The sequence below is a fragment of the Notolepis coatsorum genome (genome assembly GCF_963971535.1).
Source record: "Notolepis coatsorum genome assembly, chromosome: 2".
Taxonomy (NCBI): domain Eukaryota; kingdom Metazoa; phylum Chordata; class Actinopteri; order Aulopiformes; family Paralepididae; genus Notolepis; species Notolepis coatsorum.
In genome coordinates this window covers 204,342,141-204,359,845 of record NC_140166.1, presented here as the reverse complement: position 1 = coordinate 204,359,845, position 17,705 = coordinate 204,342,141, and the positions used below count along the sequence as shown (strand labels likewise).

Here is a 17,705-nt window from a genome sequence, read left to right as displayed (position 1 = left end):
AGAACCATATTCTGTCTTCCTTTGGCAGACTGTGGCCTTGGCTGTCAGAAGTATCTTGTGCGCCTGCTGACATATTTGCCAGGGACCACTATCGCCAACGTCCCCGGCTCTCCCCTCTTACTTTATGAAGTTGGCAGGATGGCAGCCAAGATGGACAAAATCCTACAGGAGGTAAAATATGTGTGATTCTAGTTGACAAGTGTTTCATAATAGCACCAGCGCATTGTTATCAAATTGTAGTTGTGTGTTTTAAATAACGAGAGAAAACCTTGAGTTGTGTCATGAACAGCAATGCTATTGTTTAAAGGGGAGATGGAAAAGTAGAAGATATTTAAAATAATGACATTAATATGTAACATAATGGGCCACTAATGACCTTGTTATTTGCTTTAAGGCGAGACACCCCAGGTGAATAGGCAAATATACTTTTTTTTGTTGATTTTGTTATATTTAGCTTCCTAAACATGTCTTCTATGAAACTAGTGACAATAAAACATCAATAACACACATTTAGTTGTTTATTTTACTTCATTTTGCCTTATTGCATTGTGGGATATTTGTGGATATCCTGAAGAAGAATGTTCTCAGTCAACCGAGGTCAAGATAATAAGGTTTATTATCCAGACAGATAGAAATATACATGAGTACATAGAGAGAATGGCTGAGGGCTTCGCCCCAGGTGATCAGCTGAAATGACCCAGGTAAAAGACCTGGATTGATCTCGGGAGGAGACTTATATAGTTAACAAGGGGGGGATGTGGTCCCATTTGATAGGTCAAATGGGGGGGGGGGGGATACAGGTTTGGGGAGAGGGGCACAGGATTGGGGAGAAAGGGGGGGGGGCACAGGATTGGGGAGAAAGGGGAGGGGAATGTCTTATTCCACAGAGAGGGGGGGGGGCACAGGTAAGGGGACACAGGGGAGGGGAATATCTTTACATGAGAGAGTTGGGGAATCAATATATTATACCACAATACTCACTTTTCTCTATTATAATGTGGGTGAGATTAATGTATAATATACTAGGATTGTTTGGAACAGGTAAGAGTGAATAGATATGGTAATAGACTGGGACCGATGTAATCCATCGGTTATCGGATAATGAATGAAATCGAAAAACAATTAAAATAAATGAAAATGTAGCTGGATTCGCCTGTTCGAATCCAGCTCACAGCTCCGGGGTTGTCACCAGCTTGGCTGGCCGTCTGCACTAATACAATTGGCTGTATTAGAGGGTGGGAGAAGCTGGCGGGGTGGGTCCGGGTCGTTGTAAACAGCGACTCCTACAGTTCGGTCGGGGCGCCTGCTAAGCGCGGATAGGACTTGAGGGGGATAGTGTGGTCCTCCCACACGCTACGCCCTCTCAATGAGAATCCGCGCTACCAGGTGAAAAGAAGCGGTGATTGGCTGGACGTGTGTCGGAGGAAGCACGTGGTAGCCTCCACTCTCCCAGATGATCTGACTGTGGGGGGTAAGTGCGCAGCGACCAGGAAGGGACTGGGAATTGGCATACGACTAACATTGGGATGGGAGAAAATCGGAGGAAAAATGGAGGGGGAAAAAGACCAAAAAAAAAAAAAAAAAAAAAAATGTTGGCCAATGTGATCTGTTGGTTGGCATAACAGTTTAAAATAGAATTATTTATATACATGATTCATGACATGATCGACTGGACTGCGGTCTGTGTTATTTTGATATCAGAGATGTGGGAATAGATATCACCCTTTTTTCTTTTATTAATAATGGTCTGATTTAACCGCTCAAATACCTATATCGATGATTGGTCCTCAACTCTGATATCAAACAACAAATAACATAATCATTAGAAGCTCTGGTTGTGCACATATCTGGCATACCTCCAGTCGTTTATGTCGTGACTCAGACATTTAAGTGGTAATTATGTGTCTTCATGATAATATCTATGGGAGCTAAGATCATGGTTGTACACATACAAACATAGTAATTTTTACAATAGACATTACCTTAGTGGCTAATGTGTCCAAAAACATTTAAAAACCGTTAATCTAGTGGTTTGTATAAAAAACTGATATAAAAAGTGATTATGATGATCATTATGCATTGTTCTAGTATTTTGCTGTGGTGTATACTATCAATGGTCAAAACAAACTTGGTGTCTTGGAATAAACCAACTGGTTCTGCCCTGTTAATAATACAATTTTCGGCCAATGTGCAATGTGGCTCTGTGATCATTCCTCATTGCCATTATAAAATTGGTTAATGCAATCTTACTGATTGTATTTCATCATATTCCTAGTCAATAATTTTCCAGATACATATGAACTCTGTGAAACATTTCCTGCTTGTGAAGGCATGAATCCGACAGATGTTGCTTCGCTGTTGACCATCTGTTCTCTGTCTGTCGTGTGGCAGGGCCAAACAGTAACACAGTAAAAATTAAATAAATACGTAATAATGTGGACAATGTGTGTTCAGATGCCTCTTGGTCCACAGGTCTCTGATGATGTGTCTCTTCTTGACGATGCAGTCGGGAATATTCACTCCTCCATCATTCAGAGGGGGCCTACAGGAGGTCGCCGTCCTTTCCCTGTGTACCTTGTCAAGGGTCACAGGGTCACCGGTAGTGGCCTTGCAGACTCTTTTCCCAGAGTCTATGTTGTTCTTCACCGCCATCATATGTCTGCCACTGTGCTCACGCTTGACCTTTATCAGGCCTAGAGACATGGTGGTCAGGGCATTCTTGAATGTGTTGTGCTGGTTTCGTTGTCCTCTCCTCGTCATTGCGGTACCACTTGATGGAGGGCGAGGGTTTGCCGGTGTAGTGGCCTGTCTGTAGGACGCTCTCTCTCACACGGATGGTGGAGATACACATGGCCTTGGTCTGTCGTAGGCTGCTGGGGTGGGACATGTCGTCCTTTCTGTCTCTGCTCCCCTTCCTTTGGGGACGTCTGTGTTGTGTGGGTTGCCCTGGTCTCTGGGTTGTGTTCCTCCTTGCCTGGTCTCGCCGTCGTTCGTGGTTCAGGTCACGCGTCGTCTCACTCGTCCTGTCCTCTCACCAATTTATGATCTGAGGATGATGAAAACTGCCTTAGAAAACTCTTCACATAAATGATTCAACACCTTTCTGCTACAGAGGAAAATCATTTAGGGTTAATTCAATTCATAGTTTAATTTATTGTGTAATACCATTATGCATTTTCTTTATTTTACTTACCATTGAGTCGATGCATCTTCGTACTAACCTGTCCTTAACAGTGTTTGGGTTGTGACTTCTCTGGTTTTCTTCACATCTAAGTGTGGCTCATCATAATTTAGCATGGGGAAAAAACATAAAAATCTAGGCAGCCAGTTAATTTAGCATGAAATACAATCATTCATTTTCTCGTCTACTCTTAAGTAGCATTAATTTAATTACCTCTAATACACCTTGTGCATTTTGATAATCATTGTGTAAATGATTATCCTGCTTCCAACTGATACAAATAAATCTAACCCTAACTAACCTTACTGTCATGCACTTGTCCTAATAAACTAACCTACACTGTAGCACTCAACACTTTGATGAACATTGTTACTCAGCTGATAGAGTTGTGCCCTTCCTGATGTCCTGTCGTACAGAACCTGTGAGTCGCTTTGGATAAAAGTGTCAGCTAAATGACCAATGTAAGTGTATACCTTGTACATTTAGATAATTTGTGCTCCAATTTGTTGGTTTTGATAATTGCAGTCATGGAAAGTAATTGAAATTTGTAAGGAGTTATTGGTTAAGCAGAGAATAGAAGGAGGGGATAGCATGCAAGTTATGTTATTTTGTTAGTATGGGAAATATGGTGCCTTTCATGACTGCAAATTCATCACTTGTGTCTGATTCATGTTAAATAAGTGGTTCCCTGTTATCCATTGTCAGGTGAGTCTCAGTGGTAACAAAGAGAAAATCTGCATCTAAAGCGATACTTCCTACTATACTAAGTATAGTGGAGATACTAAATTGAGTCCCTAGATGTGGTCAGAGTCCTCTCTGGCTATTTGCATTGTCATTTAGCTCCACACCATCTTCGGTTGAATCTTGTGTTGACATGCAAATCACTGGAGTTTCAATGCATCTTGACCCGGAGCCCGATCTCTTGGTTGTCTGTAAACACAAAAACATGTTAATTTCCCACTCTTTTCTTTTTGGTGGGTAGGTGTAGGTGTGGTCAGAGTGCATGCTGTTGCATAGCTTTGTCTGTCTCCTGCCCTGCGTTTTCAAGTGCCCATCCTGAATAGTGTCTGCTATCGTCTCACAATTGATTTCCCTTTAGCTCCAAACTGCTTTGTGTTCAAATGTAGATTAACTCAGTCTGCCTCTTGATTGTCTGTTTGCTTCCTGTAAACACAAACACATGTTAATTTTCCACTCTTTTCTTTTATTCTGGGTGAATCCTCTTTGACTGTCTGTGTGCTTAACAACCATTAGCTAGTCCTTCTCTATTTCATCATCTCACTCATCAATGTTACTGTGGAAAAAGAGGAGGCATGATTTTGGCCTCATTTAAACATTATCTGCATTTATTCATTATCTCTAAAGAAAGGTTGATTCTTTCTTTTAGCTTTTAGATCAAATCTATCCAATTGATTAGAATCCTATTTAAAACTAGCTTTATGTGACTTATAACGTGTAAATTAAAGCAACATAAACACTCAAGTGATCTGAGATAGTTGTAATTTACTGTAACTGAGATGATAGTTGTGTCATGTTTATATTTATGATTTTCATACTCACCGGGAAAAGCTGTTGTGTTCACGTTGGATCCTCATAGTTCAGTTCAGTTATTGAATAACCATATTATATTACCCCCTTGCAGCGTGTATTTACACATACAATTAACATATACTATACGTGGATTTCATATACCCTCGCCCTCGGGCATATTAAACTTTACGTTCGCCTAATGATAGTTTCATATCGCACTTTTGTATGACGTCATCAGTCCAAGCGACGTTCACGCGTTCCCATTCACCTCGGAAATAACGCTTTGCAATCCATGCAATATTTTTTTTACGAGCTTTCAATAGCCTGGAATTCACCTAAACCAGTGTTTTGTTACCGAATGAACGCGCCTGTGCATATGTGAAACGTAAACAAACTGAAACGATAAAACTATACTTCCCCAAATGGTCGTTCCCGTGGGCCGGTTTTGTTGGTTCTGGAAATTACTATCCTAGTTTGTCGCGTGAGTTGCACCCCAATGTTATTATCTGTATAACGGTAACTCGTCTTCCAATGCTCGGCGCGATATCAGTCGGCATACTGTGCACATACAAACGAGACTTTAAACAGACAAACAAACAATAATACATATAAGTTAACGTTGTTTGTATACCTGATTGTATTGGATCGCTGTTCGTTTAATCGCCCAGCACCCTGCTGCGATAAGGCATTTATACCCTTGATATATACTATACATCGTTATTAAAGCATAACGACCGAACCTGACTTCGAAATTTAACAGCGATATATTAGATTTGAATATACCGTTTAATCACACTCTCGGTCTGTTCAACCCGCGACTAATGTCCCGTTTAATGTACATACACGTACTACCGGGACATCGCCGGTCACCTTCCCACTATCTGTATGATCAATTGGTTAATTTAATCCGAATACATCGTTTTCAGGAATGGAAGAGATTGTGGGCTTAGTTTGAGGTTGAAACAATGAATATTATGACATTACTCTGGTAATTCTAATTATGATTCCATCAGCTTCTCGGTCCTAACTTCCCGCCTCTTTGCCAAAAGAATCACAGAATAGTTTCTAACAGAGTAGCGTTTTCCAAGGATATCACTTCTAATAAGCCCACGTTTCTTGCCTTGTTGCCTATATTTTAGTCTGCATCAGCTAGACTTGGGTTAGCAATCCAACAACCTTTACTGTGTGCCTTAGCTTTTGGTCGGCTCCAACTCGACCAGGAATAGCACTTCAACCTAGCAAATCCTATCAGAACCTCCTGATAGGACCCGGGTACACGCGTTCCCCGGTAACAAATCTCAATACAGATCAGATATATTAATACACGCTATTCTTACTCAGCCATGATCTCAATATTTTACAACATTCTGTAACATTCACCTGGCACAGAGAAAAGCGGGAAGGTTTTAATTCCTTGCCATACATTTTTGGTCGACCAGTCTATTATACTCACTTTTCTCTGTATAGCTGAAACAATACAGCACGCCGGGAGGACGCAAAAAGGTCTGTCACAAGTTCGTAGACGCCAATTGTGGGATATTTGTGGATATCCTGAAGAAGAATGTTCTCAGTCAACCGAGGTCAAGATAATAAGGTTTATTATCCAGACAGATATAAATATACATGAGTACATAGAGAGAATGGCTGAGGGCTTCGCCCCAGGTGATCAGCTGAAATGACCCAGGTAAAAGACCTGGATTGATCTCGGGAGGAGACTTATATAGTTAACAAGGGGGGGATGTGGTCCCATTTGATAGGTCAAATGGGGGGGGGGATACAGGTTTGGGGAGAGGGGCACAGGATTGGCGAGAAAGGGGGGGGCACAGGATTGGGGAGAAAGGGGAGGGGAATGTCTTATTCCACAGAGAGGGGGGGGGGGGCACAGGTAAGGGGACACAGGGGCGGGGAATATCTTTACATGAGAGAGTTGGGGAATCAATATATTATACCACAGCATCTATAAATGTGCACATATTTAACACATTCGGGGCCATTGGGATGCGTCTAATAAATCTATAGAGGACCAGCAAATGTAAACAGACTTGGGGCTGTTTGTAGAGCTAAATCTATACTTTATAGTATTGCTATCTGTCCATTCTCATTGTCAATTGAGTCCATAAACCGTCCCTTCAAAATGGCTTAAAGAAAAAAAAATCATCAATACGTTCTCATTTTATAGCGCAGTGAATATAAGCGTTATACGGCATTTGGTCTAGTATATTTCCTGGAAGGCTAGATAAAGGGCTAATAGCTACTAACGTTATATCCAATGGCATTTCCGTTATACATAAGCTACAGTTAAAACTCAAACTGCATATGATCGGCACGATCCTCAAGCATGTATGCATGAAAGGGGGGGGGGGGGGGGACGTAGTTTCTTATTATTGATTACCAATAACCGTGTTTGTCTAAGTAGCCACATACGCTGATCGTATCGTATCATAACAAGGCTAGATCGGGCTGTAATTTACATGAAAAAGATCTTGCCATGAGCCGGTTGGATCCCCCCGAGCATTTCCCCGTTATCGATCGCCATCTGGTAGATCGGTATGTCCATTGGCTGATGATAAATCCCCTTATTGCATAGTGAAATCCACGATCCAAAATGTAATCCAAGCTACAGGCTGCACATCCAGAATCCAGCTAACTGAAAACTCCATTGAAAGAAAAAAAAATAATGCTATATAGGAACGAACATAACGTATACATGGACACATAATACACATGCTGATGGAGGAAATAAATGGAAATATAATTAGGTATGATAGACGGAACACAGAACATATTGAAACAAATACATAGACACACGCTGCGAGTAACACAGTTGGAAGGGATTAAGGGGATAAATGGACATCACATAGAAAATAGAGGGGAGGAAAAGAAAGTAAAAAGGGGTACACAGAAGACACCACACACAGGTTTGGGAGGAAGGAGGGACATTGGAACATATGAGCCACATTGAGAGGGACCTAGGAAATGGGGGTCTTTGATCAGAATGAAGGACAGAGCGCTTTTGACCAGGAGCTCGACAGCAATAAAAACAGTAAGAAGGCTGGACAAATATGACGAGCGGTTGGGGGTAAAGGTTTCAAACCCTCAAGCCGTCAGGAGGAGGCCTCTCACTAGGAGAGCAATTACTGTTCGGATCTTTCAAGAATGTTCTATTTGAATCCCTCCGAAAGGGCTGACAGGCACCACACAATGGATGACTCAATGGTTAGTCATTAGAGTTTGTTTATTTAAACAAACTAGTTGAGATGTTTTCTCCACAATACAACCTTTATAATTCCCACAGTTGACCACAGGCTTACCATAGGTCAAAAACCTGTGAAACAGAACAAATGCAGTGCACACACATTAATCATAATATTAATATACAATATATATTAATATCAATACCAATCAATCAATCAATCAATCAACCAATTAATATTAATATCAATATACATATTAATATATCAATACCACTATCAAATATACATACACTATTCATTTTATATATTATATTATATATATAATTATATTTATATTATTTATAAATATACATTACACTTTATCAAACCAGCATGTCATGTCCCCTTTAATTGTGGGTGAAAGGAGGAAGAACTAGAATGACTCCATTTCCCAGAATGCATGGCAATGTTTACTTCCTCCTCCACAACGTGAGCCACTGAGCTCCTCAGACACAGCGCGACCCACACACACAACGGACAAGATAGCAGTTCTCCTTCATCAAAGCACACACACACACACCAAAGTTCCCCACATGAATCTCACCGTGACAAACCGGGAAAGCCACCAAGACACCAGCCCAGCCCCGCACCCTCGGCGAGGAGCGTTAGCCTAGCCACAAGCCAGCGGCAAACATTCAGACACAACGTTCATTCATTCAGCCAGCATCACTAACACCGTGCACTATGCAAATATTATCCGCAGGCTGCATTAGCAGCCAGCAGCCAACGTGATACATTACATTGTACATATGTGACACAACCAAGTTAACATTGCAATCCCTTAATAAAGTCCACTTACCAATGGGCGATGTGATCCTGTCAGTGCTATAGTGAGAAGTGACAGCCCGCCACCATTTGAAAGGCAGCTGCGCGAACTGCGCATGCTCAGTCCCAATCACAAACACCTGTTAACTTATTTAGACCCCTTTACACATCTGATCCTTATATTAAATAAACCAAAAGTCATGACGCCTCCCACTTGGCCGACTGATACAATCCAAGGAGGCCACTAAAATACAGGCCACTATAAATACAAGTCACTAGAGTGTTAATGGGCATCTCAGCCTTAAATCAAACTGTTGTAAGTATCTACATTAAAGTGCTTTTAACTAAAGTGTCCTTCAAAGGTAAGTGGGACATTGTGAACACAACCCGCATCATGAACACAAACTAACTAAGGAGGTGGGCCCCACCACCTTTCCTCCTACTGAGTGTAGGTTTGCCCTTGAACCACTCAGTTGCCTCACAGGGTTACCCGCTAACTAAACAAAAGGGTCACAAAGTCTTTTGGGTACCCGATGGTGAGGACTTCTTCTGCTGGTCTTCAACCGGAATCAGGACCACCAGCCTCCGCACATCCCTGCGAAGGACGATGGTTGTGGGCAGGGTAAAGTCCTTTCCCCGGGGCCTGGATACATGGGGGGCAGGAAACCCTCTGCAGGTTGTGACGTCCGCGTCACGGACTACCCCCTTCTTGTCTGGATACGTGAAGACGATCCGGCCGAGCCGGAACTGTCCTCTTAAGGCATTCTGGTCTGCGATCCAGACCACATCTCCAACCTTGACACTCCTCTCTGCTCTGTGCCACTTATGCCGGATGAACAGGTTTGGACCTGCCAGTTCGCTCCATTTCGACCAAAACTTGTCCACCCCAGCCTGGACAGCCCTCAGCCTGCGCCACGGATGAGTTTCCACATCAATCCCTTGCATGTCTCCTCCTTGTCCGGTGCGCCCGAGGATAAGGGAGTTAGGAGTTAGGTACTCGACTGTGTCCTCTTGTTCCTGTGCCTTGGCGTCGATGGGTCGTTCGTTGGTTAAGTTGGCTGCCGAGTAGAGGAGGGTCTGGAACTCCCCCCAGGTGTAGCAACCGGTGGTTCCGTCGAGGCTGTTGAGAGCTCTTTTTATGAGCTTAACAGCTGCCTCTGCTGCTCCGTTCCTGTGGGGCGAATCCGCAGGATGGAAGTCCCACTGCCACTCAGTGCCATTCTTGGCGGCTGCGTTCTCGACCGATGCCTTCTGCACACATGCTAGGTGCCTGTGCAACTCTCTCAAGGCAGGCTTGGCGCCTACAAAGTTTGAGCCTCTGTCCGACCATAACCTCCTGGGATGCCCCCTTAGAGCAGTGAATCGGGAGTAGGCCTGAAGAAAGCTCTCCGAAGACTGACGGCGTCCCTCACCTCAAAGGGGCCGAAAAGGTCCAGTGTGGTATTCTCAAATGGGTTTGCCCTGCTGGTACGCTCCGGAGGGAGGTTTCCCATCACTTGCCGGCATAGCTTGGCTCTCTGCTTCTTGCAAGGGACGCACTCGTTGACCACCCTCTTGACAGTTCTCCGACCTTGTACTACCCAAGACTTTCTTCTTGTGCGCAGCAGTGTGGCTGCAATGCCTTCATGATTGGCCTCATGAGCTTCTCTAGCCAGCAAGGTCCCCAGCCATGATTTGTAAGGGATTAACGGTACAGCTGTTCCGTCTTCACTCCACGATTGGACTCTACCGCCGCAAAGCAAGAGTCCTGTGTTGTCATCTCTGGTCACAACAAGGCGGTTCAGGGTTGTGTCCTGAAAGTTTACGCCGTCTTGGGCTGCAAGGGCCAAGTCTTGGAAGGCCACCATTCTCTCTCTTGCAGAGAGCTCTGGTCCCCTTGCCTCCCACTTTGCTGAATCTGAGGCTTGGTATTTAGCGTTCAGCCAGGATTCCGCAGCTCGTCGGACCCAGGCGACAGTTCCACCTAGCTTTGTCAAGCTACTGAACCGTTTGCGCTTGGCAAGGCTCACGAGAGCAACACCCCAGGGTGGTTTCCTCTTTGGCCTGTTTGCTTGGTCTTTTGCCTTCAGCCAGGATTACGCAGCTCGTCGAACCTGGGCGACAGGCTTGTCGAACCATTTGGGCTCGACGAGGCTCACGAGAACAACACCCCAGGGTGGTTTCCTCTTCGGCCTGTCTGCTGCTGAAGTTGGACCTTGGTCATTCAGCGGAGGTTGCAGCGCAGAGTCTCTCAAGTCTGCACCAACGTCAGTGTTGCTGGGGCCTGAGAGCTTTTGTGATTGAGCCCTGGTGACTACAGCTGAGGATTCCTTTCTCTGCAGTCTTTGGATGTCATCAGCGACGTTAGTCACAATTTTGCTGGCCATCTTGACAGGCCACTCAGCTTCAGGCCATCCCAAGAACTTTGAGCCTTGTTGCCACTCTGACTCATAATGCTCCTCTGGAGTTGCTCCCCTTGTGACGATGTCAGATTTGTAGGGATTTCCTCTGCTCGCTTCTTGGTAGGAGTCTCACGATCATCACTTCTTTCCATTTTACGGGTGTGGCAAGACCCATGGGGTCGTAGAATCCAGCGGCCTGGCTTAGCATTACTCGACGGGTCAAGGGGTTTGGAGTGTTACTTCTCACTTCCTCTTGGCGCAGATCGAGTCCAGTACTCATCTTGCCTCGCTTTCTCGAGAAATTGATGGACGTCATTATGCGAAGCTTGTCAGTCTCTGGTTCGTAGCCAACTCCCAGTGCTTTGCTTTCTTCATCCCGCATCTGGTTGGATAACACCAGAGTCTTGGGTGCAGACACAGTTGTCTTTGGGTTACTGGAGCTGTCCACAGTTCCAGACCTCCCACTTTGGCCTGTCAAGACCCACGGTTTGAGGGAGAAGTTTAGAGTGGTCAGGGGCCTGGAGTTGTAAGCACCGGGGTATGTGCCGGAACCACCTTGCGGTGCGTGGAAGATGTCATAGGGTGTACTCATGGCATTCAGAAGTGCACCATAGTTGAGACTGGGGGCCATGCTGGGCAAGCTAGGCTGGACGCCGCCTACAGGGGTTTGAGTGACTACAGGGGTTTGAGTGACTACAGGGGAGAACTGGTCAGGGTCTGGGTGAGCACCGATCGTTGCTGCTTGTTTATCGCTGTGCTCTTTGCCTTCAGGCTTTACCTGTTCTCGCAGGCCGTCGTCGTTGTCGGGCTGGTCCCAGTCTCGCCGCGACCATTCCTCCCACAGTGTCTCATGTCGTAGCTTTAGCTCCTTGCTACGGTCCCTTGACTCCATTAAATTAGTTACTGGAATCAGGTCTGTCCACTCACTCACAGCTTTGTAGAGCTCACCAATCTCCCGATTCAGCATTTTATTCACCAGTTCAATCTTCCGTTCGCGCTCCCTCCTAGTCATCTTCTTAAGGTCAGTTGCCTCGGCCTCGTCCAATGCTGCTTCAGCCCATTTAGAGAGGGTAGCAATGTCCCTTTCAGCAAACCTGGTCCAGAAGCTCTTTACGACGATGTCATTAATTCCATCAAACGTACGGTCGCATTCTGCCATTTTTTCGTCGACTTGCACCGCCTTCTTTGTGGTCTCTTCATCGTCCGCTTCTCTCAGGGCCGTGCCATAATCAGAACCAGCATCTGCGACTCTGGCATGCTCCATTTTGAAGTTCGACCATGCACCTCTCAGTTCACTTTCATTTAGTGCGTGAGCCCTCCTGGTGAGATGGTTGGCTTTTTTGGAAAAAGCGGTCTGGGCTGCTGAACGCCTCTGCTTCAGCTTCTCCAGCTCCTCCTCTGTCGCTGCCATCTTGCTAACTTTTCCTTCTTTGACCGTTGTTGACTTCTGAGCTTTTCTCCCAACTGGGCTTAATAGTCTCGTTTTCCGACTGTTCCCTTTTATTGGCTTTAGCTCTTTGTCTTCGGCTAGCAGGTTTAGCAGATGTACAGGGGGCAGTATGGACGGGCTGTTAGCTAACAGTCAGATGAGTTAAGCAGCCTCTTTAATTAATTATTTTGGTCCTTGCTTCAAGGTCATCCGGCCTTGGTTTATGATGAACCAATGGTTTCTTGGTTGGACCAGTGGTTTGGTTGTCACATTGGTTTATGACTTAAAACCTTTCCTGGTTTATAACTGAACCATGGTTTTTGACTGCGTCAATTGGTTTTTGGCTGCGTCACTTGGTTTTTGACTGTTCGGATCTTTCAAGAATGTTCTATTTTAATCCCTCCGAAAGGGCTGACAGGCACCACACAATGGATGACTCAATGGTTAGTCATTAGAGTTTGTTTATTTAAACAAACTAGTTGAGATGTTTTCTCCACAATACAACCTTTATAATTCCCACAGTTGACCACAGGCTTACCATAGGTCAAAAACCTGTGAAACAGAACAAATGCAGTGCACACACATTAATCATAATATTAATATACAATATATATTAATATCAATACCAATCAATCAATCAACCAATTAATATTAATATCAATATACATATTAATATATCAATACCACTATCAAATATACATACACTATTCATTTTATATATTATATTATATATATAATTATATTTATATTATTTATAAATATACATTACACTTTATCAAACCAGCATGTCATGTCCCCTTTAATTGTGGGTGAAAGGAGGGAGAACTAGAATGACTCCATTTCCCAGAATGCATGGCAATGTTTACTTCCTCCTCCACAACGTGAGCCACTGAGCTCCTCAGACACAGCGCGACCCACACACACAACGGACAAGATAGCAGTTCTCCTTCATCAAAGCACACACATACACACCAAAGTTCCCCACATGAATCTCACCGTGACAAACCGGGAAAGCCACCAAGACACCAGCCCAGCCCCGCACCCTCGGCGAGGAGCGTTAGCCTAGCCACAAGCCAGCGGCAAACATTCAGACACAACGTTCATTCATTCAGCCAGCATCACTAACACCGTGCACTATGCAAATATTATCCGCAGGCTGCATTAGCAGCCAGCAGCCAACGTGATACATTACATTGTACATATGTGACACAACCAAGTTAACATTGCAATCCCTTAATAAAGTCCACTTACCAATGGGCGATGTGATCCTGTCAGTGCTATAGTGAGAAGTGACAGCCCGCCACCATTTGAAAGGCAGCTGCGCGAACTGCGCATGCTCAGTCCCAATCACAAACACCTGTTAACTTATTTAGACCCCTTTACACATCTGATCCTTATATTAAATAAACCAAAAGTCTTGACAATTACTCCTCACCCACCAGCAGGGGACAGGGGGGGACACAGGGACCCCCCGAACGCCTTGGGAGCACTTTATGTAAAGTTTATGTTTTTTATTTATGTTAATCAATATATCTATTCGGTGAAGAGAGCGGAGGCTACAACCGGAGGGGGGAATGAATGTGACATGGGGGGGACTGACAGACGAAAGAAGAAGAAAGATGACAATGGTTAAAGGTATAAAAATGATGTCGTTAAACGTTAATGGAATGAATAATACGATAAAGAGGGGCAAAGTGATGTTGAAATGTAAAAAAAGTGAGATGGAAGTGATTTTTCTGCAGGAGACACATTTGGTAGCACAGGATCATGAGAAACTGAAGAGATTTGGATATGAAAATGCATACTATAGTTCCTTTAAACGGAACCTGAGGAGAGGAGTAATCACGTTAATCAAAAACACAGTCAAATTTGAATTGATCAAGGAAGTAAGAGACAAGGAGGGAAGGTTTGTTCTGGTGAAGGGAAAAATGGAGGGTCAAATGATTACGTTAGTGAATGTTTATGCACCCCCAGAGAGTGAGAGGGATTTATATGAGACCATTTTTGATATGATAGTGATGGAACTAGAAGGGATATTGATATGCGCGGGAGATTTTAATGTAGTACTGAATCACGACCTAGACACCACGAGTACTAGAAAAGGACGGGCACCAATCAGTAGATATATGAATATTCAGATGACGGAAATGGGAATTACAGATGTTTGGAGGGGGATGCACACCATGGACAGGGAATACACACATTACTCACACCCGCACGTGACATATGCGAGAATAGACTACTTTTTGATGACGACGGGGGACAGTTACAGGGTACGGGAGAGCAGAATAGGAGTAGCGGACATATCGGATCACAGTGCCATATATCTGACAGTAGATCTAGAAGGGAGACGGAGGAACACGATCTGGAGACTAAATGTAGGAATATTAAATAACAAGGGGGTGGTGAGTCAGATCAAGGAGGAGATAGCCAGGTATAAGGAAGAAAATGACAACGGGCGGTAGATCCGAACATTCTATGGGACACACTGAAGGTGGTGATAAGGGGGAAATTGATGGAGAAGACAGCAATGCTGAAGAAGGCCAGAACGGAGACATATCACAATCTGATAGGGAAGCTGAAGAAGCTAGAGGGGAGACACCAAATATCAAAAGAACAGGAAACGCTCGGAGAAATCAAAGAAGTAAAGGCCAGGATAAATAGGGAATTATTGACGGAAATAGAAAAGAAAGCGAGGTTCATGAAACAAACGTACTATGAAGGGGGACCAAAAGCGACCAGACTGTTGGCTAGGAGAATTAGGACGCAACAGAAGTTGAACACGATACACACAATAAGGGATACAAAGACTAATGAAATATTGAGAGACCCAGCTGAAATAGAGAGGACATTTAGAGAATACTATGAGAAACTATACACACAGCCAAAAGCAGCGGGAGAAGAGGAAATAGAACCATATCTGGAGAAGCTAGAGTTACCATCGATAGGGAAAGAACAGAATGAAGAATTAAATAAAATAATTACGGAACGAGAACTGGAAGAGGCAATTAGTAGAGCTAAAAACAACAAATCTCCCATCGGAATTCTACAAGACATTTAGAACGGAATTAGCACCCATGTTAGGGGCGGCGTTCAGACACACGATGGAAGAGGGCAAAATGCCCCCCTCGTGGAAGGAAGCCATAATCACCACGATACCGAAGGAAGGGAAGGATGGAGAATTATGTAGTAGTTTCAGACCTGTGTCCATACTCAACGTGGATTACAAGATGTATACATCGATAATATCAAAGAGATTTGAGACGTTTATGCCAGACATTATAGATGAAGATCAAACTGGATTTATTAAAGGGAGACAGACACAGGACAACGTGAGAAAGACATTACACATAGTAGAGGAGATACAAAAACAAGGTGGTAGCGCGGTACTGATTAGCCTAGATGCAGAAAAAGCATTCGACAGTGTGAGCTGGACATTTTTATATAAAACATTGATGAGGTTCGGACTGAACGGGAGGGCGATGAAGATGATCAAGGCGCTATATCAAGAACCGACAGCGAGGGTTAAGGTGAATGGCAGCCTGACGGATAGAATCAGATTAGAGAGGGCTACCAGACAGGGATGTTGTCTCTCACCAACGCTCTTTGCCGTTTTCATAGAACCACTGGCACAACTGATCAGACAGACCGAGGACATTAAGGGAGTAAGGATAAAGGGAACGGAATATAAACTAGGCCTATTTGCGGACGACGTGATAGTATACATGAGGCAACCAGACAAGAGCTTCCCGGAACTGATGGATCTACTGAAGGAATATGGCCACTACTCAGGATACAAACTAAACGTGACAAAGACACAGACCTTAGCATGGAACTATACCCCAACGACGGAAATTAGGGAACAGTACGGGATAAGATGGGACATGGACAAGATTAAATACTTAGGGGTGAACATCACGAGAGGGGTGGGGAAACTGTTTGAGGCGAACTATACACAGATAAATCAGAACATCAAGAGAGACTTGGAGAGATGGACAGTAATGCCCTTGGACTTCAATTCAAGAATAGAGGTCATTAAAATGAACATACTAGCAAGGTTACTGTACCTGTTCCAATCACTACCGATACAAATACCACAGAATCAATTCAGGGAGTGGGACAGACTGATATCGAGGTTCATATGGGCGGGGAGAAGACCACGGGTCAGATATAAAACACTACAACTACCAAAGGAAGAGGGAGGGATGGCAGTACCCAGCCTACAAGATTATTATTATGCAGCGCAACTGAGAGCAGTGACGTGCTGGTGTAACGACAAATATGAGGCAAGATGGAAAGACATTGAAAAAGAAGGGGAGGGATACAAGGTACAAGCTCTGGTGGGAGATAGGGAACTGTTCAAAGAAAAAGAGGGACTGTTAGATCCTATCACCAAATGCACCTTGACCATATGGAACAGAGTAGTAAAAACACACAAATTAGAGAAGCAGTCAGGGGTTCTGAGATGGATAGCACATGACAAGAGATTCAAACCAGGGAGGCTGGACCATGGATTCAGGAGGTGGGAGAGGGGGGGGGGGGGCAACAGCGATATGCAAAATGATAGAGAAGGGGGAAATGCAAACACTACAAAAATTAAAGGAGAACTTTGGACTAGAAAACAGGGACCACTTCAGATATCTACAGATTAGAGATTACTATAATAAAGAAATAAGAGGGGACAAGGAAGAAGAACAGAATGGAATAATTAGGATGATAGTAAGGGCATACGAAGGAGGGAAAGGAAGGGTAATATTAGCACTGTACCGGGCTATAATGACCAGCAAGGGACACACGACCGATTATATAAGGGAGAAATGGGAGAGAGAACTAGAGATAGGAATAACAGGGAAGGAATGGGGGAACATATGAGAGGTGCAACATTCAACAACAGGATCGAGGATATGGAAAGAGTTTGGATGGAAAAACATAATCAGATTCTTTATAACCCCAGAGCTGAAGGGAAAATATGCACCAACACAAAGAGCATGCTGGAGGATGTGTGGGAAGGAGGGGGCAAATCACAAACACATATTCTGGGGATGTCAGAAGCTGAAGGGGTATTGGGAGGAGATAGGGGAGGCAATGATCAGAATATTAGGATACGGGTTACCACAAACAGGACTGGTGCTTTACTTAGGAGACCTGACACACGAGGGAATACAAGGGGGGGACAAATATTTAAT

The 17,705-nt window shown here is 44.1% G+C and overlaps 1 protein-coding gene across 1 annotated transcript in view; it reads left to right on the top strand.

The window, feature by feature from the left end:
* hykk.2 (hydroxylysine kinase, tandem duplicate 2) overlaps positions 1-17,705 on the top strand; it is a gene marked incomplete at its 3' end in the record, with an annotated part of 44,125 nt that overhangs the window by 11,864 nt on the left and 14,556 nt on the right. The window contains exon 3 of the mRNA XM_084308474.1: positions 29-171. Within this exon, the coding sequence (XP_084164600.1) occupies positions 29-171 (143 nt within the window). The remainder of the gene's footprint in view (positions 1-28; positions 172-17,705) is intronic.